This window comes from Pogona vitticeps, chromosome 7, assembly GCF_051106095.1.
Source record: "Pogona vitticeps strain Pit_001003342236 chromosome 7, PviZW2.1, whole genome shotgun sequence".
Classification (NCBI taxonomy): domain Eukaryota; kingdom Metazoa; phylum Chordata; class Lepidosauria; order Squamata; family Agamidae; genus Pogona; species Pogona vitticeps.
This window is the reverse complement of record NC_135789.1, coordinates 15,235,687-15,253,368: the sequence shown is the minus strand read 5'-3', so window position 1 is coordinate 15,253,368 and position 17,682 is coordinate 15,235,687. Positions and strand designations below refer to the sequence as shown.

Genomic DNA, 17,682 nt, shown 5'->3' with positions numbered 1-17,682 from the left:
CCAAACCCAGGCAAGGATCCTGAAATGAAAGGAAGTACGCTATCAAACACAAGAGCTTTTTCACAGCCCTCTGGGCTTGTGGGATCATCTTGTTTACCATAGCCCTGGGATTTAGAATTTTCCTTATCAATTTTTAATAGCTTTCTGTTCTTGCTATGTTTGGTTTCTGTTGGCAACTCAGAGTAGTAGACTTGCAACTAGTTGGCTGAGATTGATTGATTGATTGAATAAACAAAACAAACAAACAAACAAACAAACAAAACAAACAAAACAAATAAATAAACAAATAAACAAACAAACAAACAAACAAACAAATAAATAAACAAATAAATAAATAAATAAATAAATAGGAAGGTCTCTGACTCCTTCCAGTGGCCAGTTCTGGTAAATACACATTGGAAATACATATACGTACTGTATTTTTAAGTGTATAGGACTATACTTTTGTCTAATATCTTTAGACAAAAAAATTGAGGGTCATCTTATACATGGAAGCCAAGGAGAGAACAAAAACAAGTGGAGGGGAAAGCCGGGATCAAAGCGATCCTGCAGCGCTTTGATCCCTTTTCCCCCTACACTTGCTAAGCCCCACTTATTTTTCTTAATTTTGCATTAGAAAAGTGGGGGTGTCTTATACATGGGGGTGTCTTATACACAGAAAAATACGGTATGTATTTCTAGCTTTTTGTGAGGGAATTATTTTGTTTTTGTTTGTTTTTTTTGTTTTGTTTTTCATGCAATGGATAATCTTCATGGATAATTTTCATGCAGTGAATCCACAGATCGGGATCCTGTGGATAGAGGGATTCCTACTTTATTCGTCAGGCCAGGCTTCTCCTCTCTCTTCCTCCCTTGGTCTATAGGGGGGGGGGAGCCACGGCAAGTGGCCAAAAGGTCAAGGGGGTCACAAGTCAAAACAAAAGTTTGGGAACCCCTGGTATGAATCTTGAAAAATCCTTGTCAAAATTGCTTCTTCCAAAGCAACTTTTTAAAAAAGTCACTAAAGTTACGCCTCGCGCCTGAAAAGGAAGGCTGTCGTTCCTTGTGACGTCTCCTTCGCTGTGATTTTGTAACTTCTGGCTCAACCAAAGGGAATCAAGGCACAGGGAATTACCTGCTCAAACAATCCCAGGCACAACACCGGATAAGACGTGTAGAAGACATTGTAAAGGGCAAGGAACCAGCTTTCCAGCAGAGGCTAAGGTGGGGAAACAAAAAAAAAAAAAAAACAGGATGAGATCCCCGGAACCACACTGAAAAGTTACATTTCACAACTAGTTTTTGAATATTTCCCATTCCCAGAAAAAGTTGGGGGACACTTTTATTTAAAGCAAAAAGTTTATTATCACTTTATTTTAAAGCCAAAAAAAAAAAGTTATGGTGGAAGGTTATCTCCCCGCCGAAATCGGGAAATACGGATCACAGGTGAACCCCCTTCATTGAAAGAGGGACCACATGATGCCACCAAAGAGTCCTGGGCCACACCCACCACCAAAAAAGAGGGCGGTCCCATTTGAGCTTGTCTCCCCGTCTCTTAAAGAGACAGGTCCTGTGTTACTGTCATCTCGGTCCCTTCCCACGAGAAGCCGGTGCGCAGCTCAAAGGGTTTCCCCCGGGAAACACCCTCAGGGATCAACTGTGCTCCCCTGACAGCTCCTTCTGGCCACAAAGTGGGTGGCTGAGGAAACCCATCCTTTTTAACCCCCTAAGGGTCATTTTAAAGTGTTCCCTTGGCTCAAAGACGCAAGGCGGGGAAGGATGGTAACCGTAGTCTAGACCTAGACTTGGGCCCTCTTGGGAAGGGCAGACTCAGACCTGATTCCAAATGGCAGAAAGATCCCACGGCCCATGTGCCCTCGGGAGGGAACTCTTAACATGCACCTGTGCCGTGAAGCCCGTGTAGAAGGCAAACCAGATCTGGACCATCATGCTGGCGAAGGTCTTGAAGAAGAAGTAGCGCAGGAATTTGCAGATCCGGAGGTAGGCCCACCGCCCGTGGACAAAGAGGAGGCGCTGGAGGAAGCGGAACTGGGCGATGGCGTAGTCACTGCACTGGACGGCCTGCATGCCTTCCTGGCCGCTGATCCCGACCCCGATATCAGCTGCTGGAGGGGAAGAAGCCACCCGAAGGGTTACCTGTGGGTGGCCAAGCCCTCTCGTGGCTCAAACCCAGCTCCACGCCCTTTGCCCTGGAATCAGAGCATCACGATGGGAAGGAACGCTCACTTTTGATCATGTTGACGTCGTTGGCACCGTCTCCGATGGCCAAGGAGGTGGTTTTCTTGTGCCGCTTGACCATCTGGACCACAAGGGCTTTCTGCTTGGGAGTCACCCGGCAACAGATCACAGCCTGGCAGCCGGTGGCCAGCTCAACGAAGGCCTTCTCCACCAGGCTGCCGAGGTCTTTATCGGCGTCGTCCGCAGCGGTCCGGCGGCCCAAGCGTGCGAAAAGGCCGGCTTTCCTCTTGGCCACCTTCTCTCCTTCCATGTGGAAGATTTTGTCCTGCCAGGGAAAACGATCGAGAGACCCCATCACCTCCCGGAACATTTTTTACAACAGAAGGTGGACAGGTTGGGTTGGAGGCCAGACACGGCTCCCAGCGTTGAAGCTCTGTGGTCCGTCTCGACTCAGTTTTGAAAAACCTGCCTCAGCACGAAGTGAAATTCGCCCTGAATGTCTCGTTTCCAAATTTCTGGACTTTCTTTGTTTTTTGGAATCAAGTCTACTCTCCACTATTTCTGGGGAGAAAGGGGGCGAAAGAGGGGAGAACGGTCAGGAGATGGAGGGAGAAGATGTCACGGTTGGATCTCTCAAGAAGAGTGAGAGGCCTCGTTTAAGCCTTTCGCCCCCCCCCTCTCTTAAGGAAACAGGTTGTGCCTGGTGTAAAGTCTTACTCCTAGATCTGCCCCATGGCATGGACCATTGGGGGGGCTGCTGGAAGCTTTCCTGGAGGGAACATATCCCATAATGAAACATCCCATCACAAATGAATATTTTTTTAAAAAATAGCAAAAGTGGAAAAGATTGCTGGGTCGAAACACTGAGTATGACGGGGATCATCATCACATATGATGGGAATACCCTCTCGTTCCCCGCCCCAGGATCCAACAGAGCAAAAAGACCGGACCTACCAAGAAGTCTCCAGTGACCACCAATGCTTTTTTGCCTTCTCCTGATGATCCCCAGGAGGGTAAGAACGAACCTTTACAAAGAGATTTTCCACTGCTGTCTAGGCTGCTAGAGCTGTGCCAGGATGGTTCAAGGATCTCACTGGGGGGAAAAAAAGGAGGGGTGATGATAAGTCTCTCAAATCAGCCCGACTGTGTACTGCTTTGTGTCCTTTCCAGATTATCCTGTGCAGGAAAGTCACCATCCTGTGCAGGAATTATAACCATCCTGTGTAACTCGGAGGACTGTCTGCCTTTCCCGGGTGAGTCCTTCGCAAGAAACGTGCTGTCCCATGTGAGGATTATAATCATCCTGCACCGCTCAGAGTGCCTTCTGCCTTTGCCAGATGAGTCCTGTGCAGGAAACATGCCATCCTGCACAGAAGCAATAACAATCTGAGTTTCTTCCAGGAAAAAAGATGACCGCAACACTTCTGAGAACTCAGAAGCCCTTAATTCAGTTTTGAAGTCTTTCTCCACCCCCTGGGGGGGAAAAGTCTGGAATTGAAGCTCCCCCCTAGGACTCGTTTATAATAGTTTCCCCAAAACTAAGGATTTGAGAAGACACAGTTTCTGCCGTGCAGTGTAGACACGATATCCAATAAATTGGGTGGGAACCCCAATTGATTGTAAACAGTTCAAGAAAAGTCATGGCCTCTCCGGATAATTCTGAATCACTCCTGGGCTGATTTTTAGTCCTGAGCAGGATTCTCTCACATCCACTCCCAACAGAGGTGTGAACATATTCTTCCCTTACCTGATCTCCTCTTCTTCCAAGATTGTCATGTCGTCCGAAAGCAGCTGACACGCGTAGCCGATGTTGACTGCAGTCTCTGGGAATGATAAGAGTGAAAGAGAGAAGCCACATAAACAACTTCCATCCAAATCCCTGATCGCGGCTTGTTCCCCCCCCCCTCGAAAACGGAACCTTGTCCGTATCTGAGCGACGTGGGATGGAAGTCATCTCGTCTGCCACCCTACCACGGGGATAGCGACCATGCCTTATTTCTTGTCGAACCCTCCGTACTGTACCTCGTTTGTCCCCAGTCAGCACCCACACTTTAAGGCCCCCTCGTTTCAGCAGATCGATGGTTTCGGGAACCCCATCTTGTAACTTGTCCTCTATGGCTGTCGCACCCAGCAGCTGGGAAAAGCAAAGATGGTTTCAAAGACGAATCTGTTCCTGCCATTTGCACCTTGCAGACTTGATAGTTTGCCCTCCCCATCAGAGTTTTCTGGAACCTCATTTTCACCCTGAGTACAGAAGGATCCCAGTATCCATGGGGGGATCCAAGCTCTCATGTTGATGCTGAAAAACGTGGATTATAGTGAATGCTATTACAGTATACTGTAATAGGGAATGTGATACATAGCATGGTCTGTGGCTCCCTCCAGTGGCTGGTTATGGTAATACATCGTGAAAATACTTTTGGGGGGATTTTTTTCCTTTTTCCATTCTATATATATAGCATTTACTATTATCCACAGTTTTCAGCATCTTCAGAGGGAGACATGGAACAATCCCATGGAGAGATGGGAGTCCTACTACATTTATAAAAGTTTCAACTGACTATGGACAGATTTCCAGGTTTGGATAAATCGTCCTCAAAACCAGCACTACGAAACAAAATTCTCATCCATCTCAAGACTCTACCAACGCCAAAGGGTGAGGTGGCTCATCCTCCTTCCAACGTTCATCATTTTAAATTCAACATTGGCCTAGCACTTTATCATGAGGGATGTCCCTTCTGGTCTGTAAAATGGAGGTTCCGCAGGGGAAAGAATAGAAGACTCTTGTTGGAAGGTTTCAGAATCACTGTTCTGACCTTGAGGTCTTTCTCGATCTCCTCATACACTTTGTCCAGTTTTTGGGCCCGATCCTGCAACGAGACACTGGCGGCATGGTGCTTCTGGCTCCACACGGCGTACGCCTCCCGGTCCACATCTTTGGTCGCTAAGCAGAGTGTCCTCAGAGTTTCCTCGGCAAAACTCTGGGATGGAGAGAGAAAAACAGAAAGGGAGAAAATGGAAGAGGAGAAAACACGGGCCGTGCTGAAGACGGCGTTGTCCCGAAATTACACAAAGGGGTGAGACGGTCGGGAGGACGAGTTGCCATAAAACCAGGAATCTCAAATGCTCCTGCACGAGGACGTGGTCAAAAGTGTGTCACTGTTTTTGCACTGGTGGAATCACAGTGGGTGTAAATTCCCCGAGGAAATAGAGAAGCCGCCCGAGGCATCTGGCAGTGTGGTATGGAATCCATGCATAACAACCCACACCGCTGCCGGCTTCTTAATTTGCAGCTATTCGGCAACGGGACTTACATCAACGGCGTTACCCCAATGGGCGTCCTTGGCAGGGCTTCAAAACAGCAGCTAATAGAGTTCTCGAAATAGGAACCCATCAATAGGACCCATAAGAAGTGGATCATGGACATTAACCAACAGGCAACGTTGACACGCGTATAAGTTACGTTCGTTGATGAGAGGCAGATGGCTATGCTAAAAACTGCACCGTTGTGTGTCTTTCTGTAAGTGGTGTAAAGAAAGACAGTGTTGATTTGCCTCACAGGGTTGTTGTGAAGAGTGGAAAAGGAGGCGCATGAGCCCATCCATCTGGGGTATAAATGCAGCTGATAAATGCCGTGTTTCCTCCATTTCTAACCACCCACATGCCTGTTCCCGTTGCCTTCTCTCCTGTCTTACTTGTTCCTTAACCTTAGAGTAATACTTACATCCAGTGCCTTTAAGGTGCCCCCCTCCGTGGCCTGGCCACTTTTAATTCTCTCTAAGATCACAGTGTCGGCCCCTTTGGTGTAAAGCTTGATGCAGCCCTCGGGGTCTTGTACTGAAAGAGAGAAAACACCTTTCAACTTAATCTAGGGAGATGAACTATATGTCTTCTATATAAATAGAATAACTTCCAGGGTGTTGGGTTTTGTGGGTTGTTGGGGGTTTTTTACCCCACAGCAGAAAAGCTGCTGTTTTGATGATGAGCAGAAGAATCAGATTTGGGTTTAGGATTAGGATAAAAGTGGTATTTAGGGTTTTCTTCGGGGGGTCAGAGTCCGAGGCTAGGATTGCGCAATCCAAACCAACAGAAAACCGCTGGAATCCTGTTGCGTAACTACGCCAACGGCCCAGTCTTTTGGACACGAACGGCTGTCAAGTTCAGTGAAGAAATCTCAGCGGGTGGTTTTTGTGGAAATTGAGACACAAGACTCAGCAGGCAACATCTACAGGGACTTGCTAACCTCTGGGCAACGTGCGTCTCTAAGTTAGGCTGATCCTGTAGCTGTGCGACAGGATCCCAGTTGTTCAGGATTCGGCCTCTGTGCTCAACGAATCTCCGAAAACCCAACACGTTTTTGACCTGATCAGCAACCTTAGTTGAGTTCAGTGGTTGAATATAAGTCTCCGGCATTTAGGAAGTTCTTCAAATGCTCACCTAGGACGGACATGCGTTTCCGCACGCTGTTGAAGTCCAGGAGTGCTAAGACCTTGTAAGTTCTCTCCACTCCCAACTCGCTGATGGTGATTGTGTCTTGGGTCCGGGAGAGAAAGACGTAGCCCAGATTTCTGGCCGCCGACACCAGGGCTTCTTCATCAGGGGAGGCCGCTTGATAAATCAACTCATCTACAAAGGAACAATGTTTTAGGAGAAATCGTCACCTGGGTTTTCTCAGCCATTTGGTTTTGATTTGGTCTTGCAGGCTAAGAAACCATACAGTACTCTGACAAAGAACTAAAAGTCCGGTTCCCACTGGCGAATCTGCCACAGGTTTTAGCCCAAGCCTCGTGAGAGCTCTCGAAGGAGCTCAACATCAACTAGCTCCCTTATAGCCAGCCTAAACCCTGGAGCGGATTGGATGCCCCCCTGGCCTCAGAGTCACTCTTTTAACCTGCGTTCAGAATACAGACTGTATAGCAGAAAAATCTATGGGCTTCTCTTCTTAACTTTTAAAAAACCTCACATTCTTTCCATCCTGAGTTTCAAAACTCAAATAAATTGTTCCAGAATGACACGAATTCTTAGCTTCTCCCTACTGCACCAGTCCCGTGCGCATGTATCGGTGATCTGAGCAAAACCGTCTGTATCTGGAATCAATTATGATACTGGCAAGGCCCGGTTATAATGCAGAATTAAAAACAAATGCGTCAGGCTCTCCTGTTATTGGTAAATCCTCTCATGCCGAAGATGGAGTTTTTCTGATTAACTCGGAGATTAACTTCCTTCTCACCTTTGTTTGGAACGGCTGATTTATTTGAGAAGACGCAGGAGGGGAAATTTTCATGGGAAGAGAAAGGCATCACTCTGATAAAGAGGATTTAAATTCTTTCCACTTCCTGTAACGCTACCGGTTACCAAAAACTGGTTTTAAATGGCTTTCTGAACTCCAGACCAGTTTTTGACTTCCTCATCTTTCCCTGCTTTCATATTACGGATGACGATCAGTAAAATACTGATGAACGGGGATGACGCCACGCAAAAAAAAATGTGGTTAAGGCACTGTGAAGAAAACATGCCCGATACGTAATTCAAAGAAAAGGTGTCCCATCTTTCTCTTACTTCCCTTGTCACAGTGTGGACCACCGATGAAGCTAAAACTGAAGTCCTTCACACCTAAATTTGCCGTTGCCTTTCGAAAGTGTGGGAGACAGAAACCCCTGTTTTGCAGTGTTTCCCCCCCCCCCTTCCCTTTCTCCTGGCAATAGAAAAGCCATCCCTGAATGATTTGCTCTCAGAAAAGATTTCAGTTAGGCAGAAATCAGATTAAAGCTGGTGGCTGGGATGTTTGTTTTCCTTTCTCCGGAATATAAAATGGCTTCTCTTTCAACCTCGCCGGCTCCCGCCAAGTCCAGTCCGGGAGACGCCCTGCATTGCCGATCAGAACTTGAAGGAGAGGCAGGTGAAACCAGAGAAAGATCCCTTTGCTTGGGACGGTGCCAGTCTTTTAAAAGGTTTTTTAATCCCTCTGCATCAAGAATCGTACCCTTCTGGCTTCCGTCCCATCCATCAGGGTGTTGTCACGGACGGGCACGGAGGGCGAGAGGGCTCAGAAGTCAAAAGACAGAAAGTGGAGGGTTTTGTAATTTCAGAGTTCCCCGGCTAGGTATTCGTCTCCTCCTCGTGCAGAGATGTGGCTGGACACGGGGCTGAACCTTCCGGAGGGGCCTCCGATCAGCCATCGGAGAGCATCCGCGGAGGTGCTTGACGAGAGAACGTAACACCCTCCGGCCAGTCTCATTCGGCCGGCAAAGTTTCGAGAAGGTCCTGAGAACCTAGGCTGACCCCCATGCCACGGTTGGAAATCCCTTGATGGGTCCACCGATTTATTTATTTTAATGAAACAGGGAATATTTCAACCGGAGCCGTCCCACCTCGAGCTATGCTCTTGAGGACCGGACATCATCCTTCCCCTCTCCATCCTGGATAAGTTGGGAGACAGGACTGAGCATTTGAGGCATTGCACCAGGGCATCATAATTAGGAAGCAAAACCACCTGGAGGTGAGGCCACGGCTGGATATTAGGAAAATAAATATTTAGCTGGTCATATTCATTTAATTGAAAGCATTCACTTTTCCTTTTGGGTGGGGGGGCACCTGGTTCTCCTCTTCCATTTCCTTATGGGGTTCGTGGCCATGCTTCAGGGAGGAAGAGGTGGTAGGGATGGGATTTTTTGATTTCCTGGACTACAAGCCCCATCACTCTCCTTCCTGGGAGTGCTACCTGATAGGCAGGCACCTTAAGAGACTCGTAAATGTGGCTCGCCTGGGAGGGCTTTGAGGCACCAGAATTAGCTAGGCCTAGCTTCACCCAAGCTTCCTGTTCTTCCTGTCTGGGCAGGAAGTTGGGCAGAGCTAGGCCTAGTTCAGTGGGGCCCAATCAGATCTTATTATGGAAGCTCAACAGGGTCAGTCTGGTTATGCTGTTGAAAGGTTTATGTTCTCTGGACCTATTTTCAGTGCGGTGGCCTGTGCGACAAAACTCAGTAGCTTCTTGGACTACAAATCCCATCATTCCACCTTCTCCCATGCAGAGTCTCAAGCTCACCTCTGAGGGGGAGGAGAAAAACGCCCTTTTGGATTACAAATCCCACCATCCCCCCAGCTCCCTCACCAATCCTCTTGGTCCGATCCTCTCCCCATCAACCCTGAAGGTTCTCGCTTCCCCCACACCCTTCTTAAAGACGCTGTCTTGAATTAAAAGAGAGAATGGATGGCTACCACTTACTCTGTTTCTCCTCCACCATCACGGTATGGCACAGGGCGAGCAAGCGCATGAATTCCCGCACTACAGGATTGTTGTTTTGCTGTATTGCGTCCAAAAGATCTGGGTCATAAAACTCCATTTTCCCATCATGGTATTTGTTCTGGTTCAAAATGTTGTCCTGGGGGTGGGGGGAGCCAGCAAAATGAAGAAAAATGTTTTTAGAAAATAAATAGGACTTGCATTTCCTAGGTGAAGGTGCACAATTTTTCCAAAAAATGGATGGGCTTTAAATTTTTTGGTTCCTCTGTCTCTGAATTTTACACAGTGGGGTTTCTGCTTTTAAAAGGGGTCCATGGGATATAATATATTCTGTTTGAAATGCAGATCGAAACCTCATCTCTTGGGATGACAGGCCTACAAAAATCTATATTTCAGGAAACACTGTTCCCAAAAACGAGAATTTTGTGGTGATACACATAAAATCAGTGCCATTTTCATGCCTTAAAAGAAAATCACTGGAGAAATGGGTCAGAACATATAATCACATATGTTTCAAACTGGAAACAATGGTCTATATGACAAAAATATGGGACCAACCAGAAGCTAGTGGACATTCACCAATTTTTTTCAGCCCTAGAAATAGGGAGGGAGACACCTTAACAGACCTGTAAACGTGGAAGCTAAATTATTATGGAAGCTAAGCATGACTACCATGTAAGACTAAGAATGTCCAGACTGGGCAAATTTAATCCTAATTTAACCATGAGCATCATCCCCTTTGCCCCCTTTCATACGGCTAAAATTTTTCAACAAGAATATCTGGCGTACCGTTCGTTCAGTTCTGGTGCCACCGTGGGATGAACCTGTGAACATTTCCAAAAGAGGGAGAAAAACAGGAATACTGTATGATTAAAAGTGCAAAACATTTTTTTAAAACAATTAAGAACTTGGTTTGCAAATTTCTGTGGCCTGAAACATGGAGCTGCAGGTATTTGAATAGCAATACTTTCCTGTCCCTGCCCGTGTTTTAAAAAATAAAATAAAAATAAAATTAGAAGCAACCCAGAGTTTGATATTTGAATGTTTCTACGATTATCCCCGATCCTGGATTAGAACTGAGAGGAAACCTAGTGGCAGAATCTGAACGTTGATTCCACATTACCGTAGATTTTCCCGTTAATGCAACATTTCTTGAAGGTCATGATGTTTTGCGTCAAGGTGCCCGTCTTATCGGAGAAAACGTATTCTATCTGCCCCAGCTGGTCGTTCAAACTTGTGCTTCGAGCTTTCGCCGGCGTATCTTTGGCTGCGTAGTACATTTCGACGTCCCAGTTGATGAAGCAGCTGTTGACCAGGTAGATGAACTCAAACCTAGGAGAAGCAGGAGAACAGGGATCCCCATAAGGCAGTCGTTCCTTCTCAACCTGGGGTCCCCAGATGTTCTCGGACTACAACTCCCAGAAGCCTTCACCACTACCTGTCCTAGCCAAGATTTCTGGGAGTTGTCATCCAAAAACATTTGGGGACCCATGGTTTGGAACCACTGGAGGGGGACCTCTGCCACGAATCACAGAAATTTGGGGTGGGGGGTCCCCAGTTCAGTAGCTCCGGTAGTTCTGTTTTCATGGAGGTTGGGGATCCGCTCCATGTTTTTTTTTTCAGTCAAACTTTACAAGAGCTTTCGGAGAAGCCAGCCGGGTCCTCCAAAAATAGCTTCAGCGCCTTGGAGACCTCTGATAAAGTTCAGACCAAAAACAAATTAAAGTTCGGACCTTTGCTGGGTCTTCCAAAACGGAAGACGTTTTGTGGGGTCGGTGGTTTCAGGTGAATGAGCAGATTGTAGAAATGCAGCCCCCCCCCACTCAATGCATGACAACGCCCCCCTCTAGCTTGGAACATACGTGATGAGCATGGACATGGGGATCACGAGGCTGAAGAGGATGATGAATCCAAAAAAGGCATAGACAGCGTACGTGACTGAGCTGATTTTGTCGTAGAAAGCAGAGAGGTAGGCGTGCTCCTGACGGAACCTTTCGGCCCACAACCCGGAGCCAACGGCAAGTCCAAATGAGAGGAGCAGCAGAACCATTGTGATCTACAGAGAGAAAACAGGGGAACTGAATATGGGCACAGATCCTACCTCAGTGGTGGAGGAGCCCATGCTTTGCCTAGAGAAAGTTGTGAGTTCAAGTCCCACCATTTTCTAGCAAAGCAAAATCCTGTGGGAAATCAAAGGAAGCTCTGCCACCCCCCCCCAAGATCACAGCCTCCCTCAATCTCAGGGGGGAAAAGGACTGAATTTACCAGAAACACCAGGCGGTCCATGAGAACACTGAGCTTGGTTTTCTTCAGCTTGACCTTCCCGCAGTTTTTCATGATTTTGGTATCAAATCCTGCACAAAAGACATTTTGAGATATTTAGATGGGAAAGAAAGAAATCCTTCAACCCTCTCTAGCTGATAAAGATATGGTAGATTCATACCTTGGATGGAGAGAAAAACAGTGATTAAATCTTACTCCCTATGTATATTATTTCTTTCTAAGATCTCTGGCCGTGAGCTATCAGACACTCAGATTTATTCCACCAACAGAGATATTCGGGGTTAGCGCCGAAATCAACACAAAATTCACCCATTTTTCCTGGATGGCTTCTTTGCATCGGGCAGTTCTGGAACGCGGATTATTTGTGAATTCCGTTTAAGGACGTCCCAAAGAAACAGGGATTCGGCCCCGGAGGCAATGAGGACTAGAAACTTGAGACACTCATTTGGGAAAGTAAAGAATGAAAGCATATCATTTGTCGGCTGCTTCTATCGCAGAAAAGAGAAATAAGATTTCCACCCTCAATGTCAGATAGGCAGGGGCAAGCAAATTAAATAATTGTGCATCGGATAGCATGGTTCTTAGTGGGATGGCTTGTCGGAAAGTGAGCGCATCCAGGATCCGAGGCAAAAACCACAGCAATGCCCAAATCAGAAGTCACACCATTCACTGGGTGTCCTTGGGTGCTGGGAAATGAGAGGGTCAGTCTAAATGACCTCTGGTTCCAGGAAAGGTAGATCTAGCCATACTCACTCACCGGCATAGATAACAAGGCCGTAGCAGGCCTCCGTGTTCCGTATCCGGCAACCACGGAGCAAGATCTTCTCGCCATCAAGAGCGTATTTCTCTCCACGCCACTCCAGGGTGCCGATGAAGCTGTTCATCCGGCTGTTGGGCTCTTCGCACGTCACTGTGCCTGGAGAGCCAAGAAAGAGGGACAGGGGAAATACAGTAGGACCCCCCCATATCTGCGGGATCAGTATCCACGGTTTCACTTATCCACCGTCTGAAAATATTAAAAATATTAAAAGAGAAAAAAAGTAGAAATATGTATTTTCACCATGTATTTACTGGAACTGACCACTAGAGGGAACTAGAGAGCACGGTGTGCATTCTTGCTATCTCTGGCTCCTTCTTGTGGCCAGGTCTGGTAATACATTATGAAAATACTTTTTTTTTCTTTTGCCATGCAATTACCACTATTTTGCAGCATTCATGGGGCGAAGGGGCTTGGAGCCAACCTCCCATGGATATAGGGGGCACTAGAGTACCTGGTTTCCTTCTGTCCTCTTCCCCCTTGAATTCAAGTTCAACAATTTCCCTGTCTCAACCGAGTCGTTTTCATTTAAACCCTGCCTGTGTTTTTAACCTTCTACCACTTGGAATGGAAAGCTGATCTAAGCACTATATAAGTCTCAGCCACCAACGGCCCTCGGAAAGAAGGTGGCAAAGCAATCCAGGGCTGAAAGAATGAGCTAGCTGGGCCTCTCAGTGGGTTGGAGCTTAGGACGCGGAGCCCAGTGCCAAGGGCTTGAACCCACCACCACCACCACCCCAGTGTCTCCTGGGAGAAGGTGGCCAGGAGAGCCCACCCAGAGGAAGCATGAGTGGGTGACAGGCTTCTGAGATCAGCCATGGGGGCAGTAGATCTTAGAAGTCCCCATAAGTCAGAATTCAATTGACGTCAGCTTGAAATCCTATAAACCATAGGATGCAGAGAACAAGAACGGAGAGTACCACTGAGGATCAAACAGGAAGTATTAAGGACCCCTGAATCTCACCATCAAAAGAAGCCATGGCCTCTTCACCGGTCAGCTGCTCGTGGGTCACCAGTAGGGCCTGCCTGTATTTTAGATTCGTCTCCCTAAAAAAGAGTGAGAAAAGCCATTAGATGTGAAGAAAAAAAAAACCTCAAATGCAGAGCCAGGATGAGGTCTTCTGTGGCTTTCTAGGGTCCCCCCGATTGCCTCCCCACCACCTCTTTAGTTCCAGTTTGATGACACGCTCCTTTGTCATGTATGGGTTATACAGGAGGACTCCTATATCCACAGAGGCTTGGTTCCAAGCTCCCCCCCCCCAATGGATGCTGAAAACTGCAGATAATAGTGGACAGTGTATATATAGCATGGTAAAAGAAAACAAAAACCGAGAAAAAAATTTCATTGTGTATTACCAATAATGGCCACTAGACGGAGCCAGAGACCGTGCTATGTAGTCTATGAACAAGAATATATAGCATGGTTTCTGGCTCCCTCTGGTGGCCAGTGCTGGTAAAAACACTGTGAAAATATACATTTCTATTTTTTTTTCTTTTAATATTTCCAGATGATTGGAAAGTGAAACCAATCCTATGGGGTTCCTACTTTATTTCTTTTCCCACTCACCATAAAACTAGCTATAAAACTAGTTCCCTTGGCCAATTTAGACACCCCAAACAGAGGCCAGACTTGGTTGAGGTTTGTGTCAAAGGAAAGCAGGATTAAAAGAGGAATGGTACCCATCAATGTCCATTGTTTCCACGTAGCAGAGGCTGTTTGGCTCCGAGCTGGATAATAAGAGAAGGTCGGCCTTGGGAAGTAAAAGGGGGGAAAATTGAGAGGAAAATACGTAAGAGAGTCTTCTCACACCCAGCTGGTGTGACATGCACACACAATTAGAGAGGTCAGCAACTGTACACCCATGCCCTAAGGACAAGTGGAGTGGGCCAAGAGATGGACTTGATCCGTTTCTTATGGGCTGCGCAGCATTCCTTTGATTTACGCTACCAGATCTACCAGATTGCTCGTAACGGGATCAGCTTTAGCAGAACTGCAACAGCTTCCACTCAGATTGTGATCCTACCAAATCATGTGTTCCTACTTAGAGAAAACCTGAGCTGAAAACAAAGAAGAAGAATTACCGGCACAAAACTGTCTTTACGAAGGCAAACGATATCCCCCACGTGGATGTCGCTCCATTTTTTCTGGCTGAAACTGGAGGAGAGAGAGGAAGAATGAGAGAGAGCAGCCACATCCAGAAGCAGTGTCTTTGGGGGGGGGGGGAATTAAATCAGCATTTCCAGGATTCTTTGGACACCATGGAGGACTCTGGGAATAGATGAGGGATTTTGTAGTTCGAGATTAACTTTCTCAAACTCTTTTCAGGACTCCAGTTAGCTAGGGGGCAAAAAAAAAAACACATGTGTTTAGCACATGGTTATCATAATACAGTATTTGTATCCTCCTGATTTCTCATACACATCCCTCAAATGTAATCCAATAGTTCCAGGACCGAGGAAGCAGGAGAGAGCAGGGGGAAAGCAGGTCTATCAACTAGATTGGTTGACATGGAACAATACTGTAGAACCAATTTAAAAGTGAAGGCAAAGGGGACTATCATAAAGCCAATCCAGAGTGAAGGCAAGGGAGAATAATGTAAAGCCAATCCAGAGTGAGGGCTAGGGAGAAAATCACAAAGTCATTTCAGAGTGAAGGAAAATATCACAAAGCCAATACAGAGTGAGGGCAAGGGACAATATTGTAAAGCCAACTCAGAGTGAAGGCAAAAAATGCTGTTACTAGTATGACTGTATTCCTAAGAGAAAATGCATAGTCAAAACCTGGGAATTCCCTGTTCACAGAATCTTAGCAAATAAGAGGAAGGCAGAGTGCAAATGTTATGATGGAAATAATTTTTTTTCCCTCACCTTTTCCCCATCAAGATCTCACACGGCCGGTTGTTGATTTCCCAGTCACTTCGGTGCCGTGCCTGAGAAGTAAACATTGGGAGAGCTTATGACTAGAAACTTTGGATTCTCCTCTTTGCATTGTGTTCTGCAAGAAATACATTAAATTATGGACTAAACCGAGGGGGTGGAGGAGAGAGCTCCCTAGCCACTTATTCATCAAGAGATAAACCTAAACCGGCGAAATTCTGTGAAGCCAAATGCCATACTCACAATGTCATCAATCAAGTCACGGATGCCTCGGATGCTGAGGAGGATCAAGAGCGGGAACATGAGGGCAAACCACGGCAAGGTGGAAATTTGGGGTACCGTCTGGAAAAGGAAGGAAGGGGACAGGCAAGCTGGCAAAATGATTTAAGAAAGATAAAACAAAGCCCAGGCATGAAATCCTTCCAACCAACTTCATCAAAGATGGCGGGTTGAAAAGATTTCGTTCAACTTTGACTGAGGTGGGACATTGAATCAATTTACTTCAGGATCCCAGTATCCACTGATTCACTTATCCACGGTTTGAAAAATATTAGAATTTTTAAGAGAAAAATCAATATATATATATATAGTCACCAGAATTGGCCACTAGAGGGAGCCAGAGACTATGCTATGTATAGTGTTTGCTATTAAAATAGCATTTGCTACAATCCACATTTTTTGGTATCCGCACTGGGGCTTGCAACCGATCCCCCGCGGATATGGGGGGGTCCTACTGTCATAAACGTTAGGTTGGGAATTTCATTTTCAACAGGTTAAGTTCCCATCGAGCAGAATCCTGTTGTGTCCCAGGACGATGGATCATAAGCATTCCCTCTGTTCGGAGAGGTTTCCCCTTTCATAGCTGGTCTCGTATTGCTTCCCACAGTTCTGCCACTAGGAAATATCACAAAGCCAATTCAGAGTGAAGGCAAATATCACAAAGCCAATCCAGAGCGAAGACAAATATCATAAAGCCAATCCAGAGTGAAGGCAAGGGATAAGAACACTTCCCATTTCCCCAGGCCTTAGAGACAGCCTCAGTAGCGGAGCCGGGATTCACAGAGTCAAGCCAAGGACACATCGTTCACCACACCCAGCCTTCCCCTGTCCCCTTGTTCTCTTATCCACTCGCATCAGCCCTCACACCATAAGACACAGGCTTTCCTAGGAAATGTATATGGTTCTGAGTCATCTGGTGTTGGTCTTGCATTGGCCATTAAGAGCCATTAGTTTTGCAAAAGACCTGCTTCTCCCTTTCTTGAAATTGACCAGCTGCCTGCATGGATAGACCGGGTGGGGAGGCTGAGTTTCATCACGACGACCCTCTACTCTTCCTGTTTTTTTACTAGAACACTCTAGTTTAGAGAGACCCCAATGGCAACCTGATCAGCCTCTATCGGGGGGAGTCATTCCCTAGCTCCGGACCGAAGGCGTCACTATCTGGAGCCCCTTCTTACCTGTAATATAATGATGGACAGGAAATACAGGTTGACCAGGCGTTGAAACTGCTCGTAAAGGTTGAGAGGGAGGAACGTGAGTATGTTGTACTTGGCTGTCTTGATGCCATTATCCTAACAGAAGAGAGCAACGTTAGGCTCAGCTTTGAACACAGGAGGCAATCCGACCCTTGGACCTTACTGCCATATCCCGGAAGATCTTCGCTTTAAAAAAAAAACCAGCGCTTCTTCGGCTCCTGGTGGAGGGAGGGAATCCGCCCGGGGTTTCCGTCCGACCATCGAAGGAGATTTCCATGGTGCTGAACTTGATCTGGGGGAGGGGAGGCTCAGCTCCTTATGGAGCAGCTGGAAATTTAGTACCAAAAGCTGGATTGGGTTTTCTGTCCCATCCATCCTCACCCTTTTCAAAGAAATGAACCTTGTGGGGGCCTCCCCAGATTCAGAAAAACCAAGAGAGCTGAAATCTGGATTTAAACACAGGCACACACACAGAGAGACACAGCGACACAAAGACCCGCAAAGGCCTTCCGCAATCCTTACTGTGTATTTCTTCCTCTTCAGACACCACGTGTGTTTCTTCCGGAACTGGTCATGGTAAGGCCGGTCGTTGGCTTTCACCACCCAGGTGAATTCTAAGGGGCCAAGAAAGCCAAAGAGCGCAAAAGAATTAGGATTTCCAGCGAAATCTCTCGGAATCCAGGCTGAAAGGTTGGTTAGAGCTGAAGGCTTCAATTCGGGAGATCTGGGTTCAAATCACAGTCTCCCAATCACCCAGTCCCCGTCTTCTGCTTACCTTTGGCCTCCCCGGATGAATCCTCGCTCGTCAT

At 46.7% G+C, this 17,682-nt stretch overlaps 1 protein-coding gene across 1 annotated transcript in view; it reads right to left on the bottom strand.

Moving 5' to 3' along the window:
• Positions 1-17,682, bottom strand: part of ATP8B3 (ATPase phospholipid transporting 8B3) — a 25,017-nt gene extending 7,335 nt beyond the window's left edge. Inside the window, exons 1-23 of the mRNA XM_072978762.2 lie at positions 17,649-17,682; positions 17,396-17,487; positions 16,856-16,969; positions 15,642-15,740; positions 15,390-15,451; positions 14,604-14,676; positions 14,202-14,272; positions 13,486-13,568; positions 12,462-12,620; positions 11,687-11,775; positions 11,284-11,477; positions 10,545-10,753; positions 10,211-10,245; positions 9,404-9,560; positions 6,616-6,804; positions 5,903-6,015; positions 4,995-5,159; positions 4,201-4,312; positions 3,926-4,001; positions 3,133-3,271; positions 2,227-2,503; positions 1,882-2,105; positions 1,115-1,198 (exon numbers count right to left, since the gene is read on the bottom strand). Of these exons, the coding sequence (XP_072834863.2) occupies positions 1,115-1,198; positions 1,882-2,105; positions 2,227-2,503; positions 3,133-3,271; positions 3,926-4,001; positions 4,201-4,312; positions 4,995-5,159; positions 5,903-6,015; positions 6,616-6,804; positions 9,404-9,560; positions 10,211-10,245; positions 10,545-10,753; positions 11,284-11,477; positions 11,687-11,775; positions 12,462-12,620; positions 13,486-13,568; positions 14,202-14,272; positions 14,604-14,676; positions 15,390-15,451; positions 15,642-15,740; positions 16,856-16,969; positions 17,396-17,487; positions 17,649-17,682 (2,850 nt within the window). The remainder of the gene's footprint in view (positions 1-1,114; positions 1,199-1,881; positions 2,106-2,226; positions 2,504-3,132; positions 3,272-3,925; positions 4,002-4,200; positions 4,313-4,994; positions 5,160-5,902; positions 6,016-6,615; positions 6,805-9,403; positions 9,561-10,210; positions 10,246-10,544; positions 10,754-11,283; positions 11,478-11,686; positions 11,776-12,461; positions 12,621-13,485; positions 13,569-14,201; positions 14,273-14,603; positions 14,677-15,389; positions 15,452-15,641; positions 15,741-16,855; positions 16,970-17,395; positions 17,488-17,648) is intronic.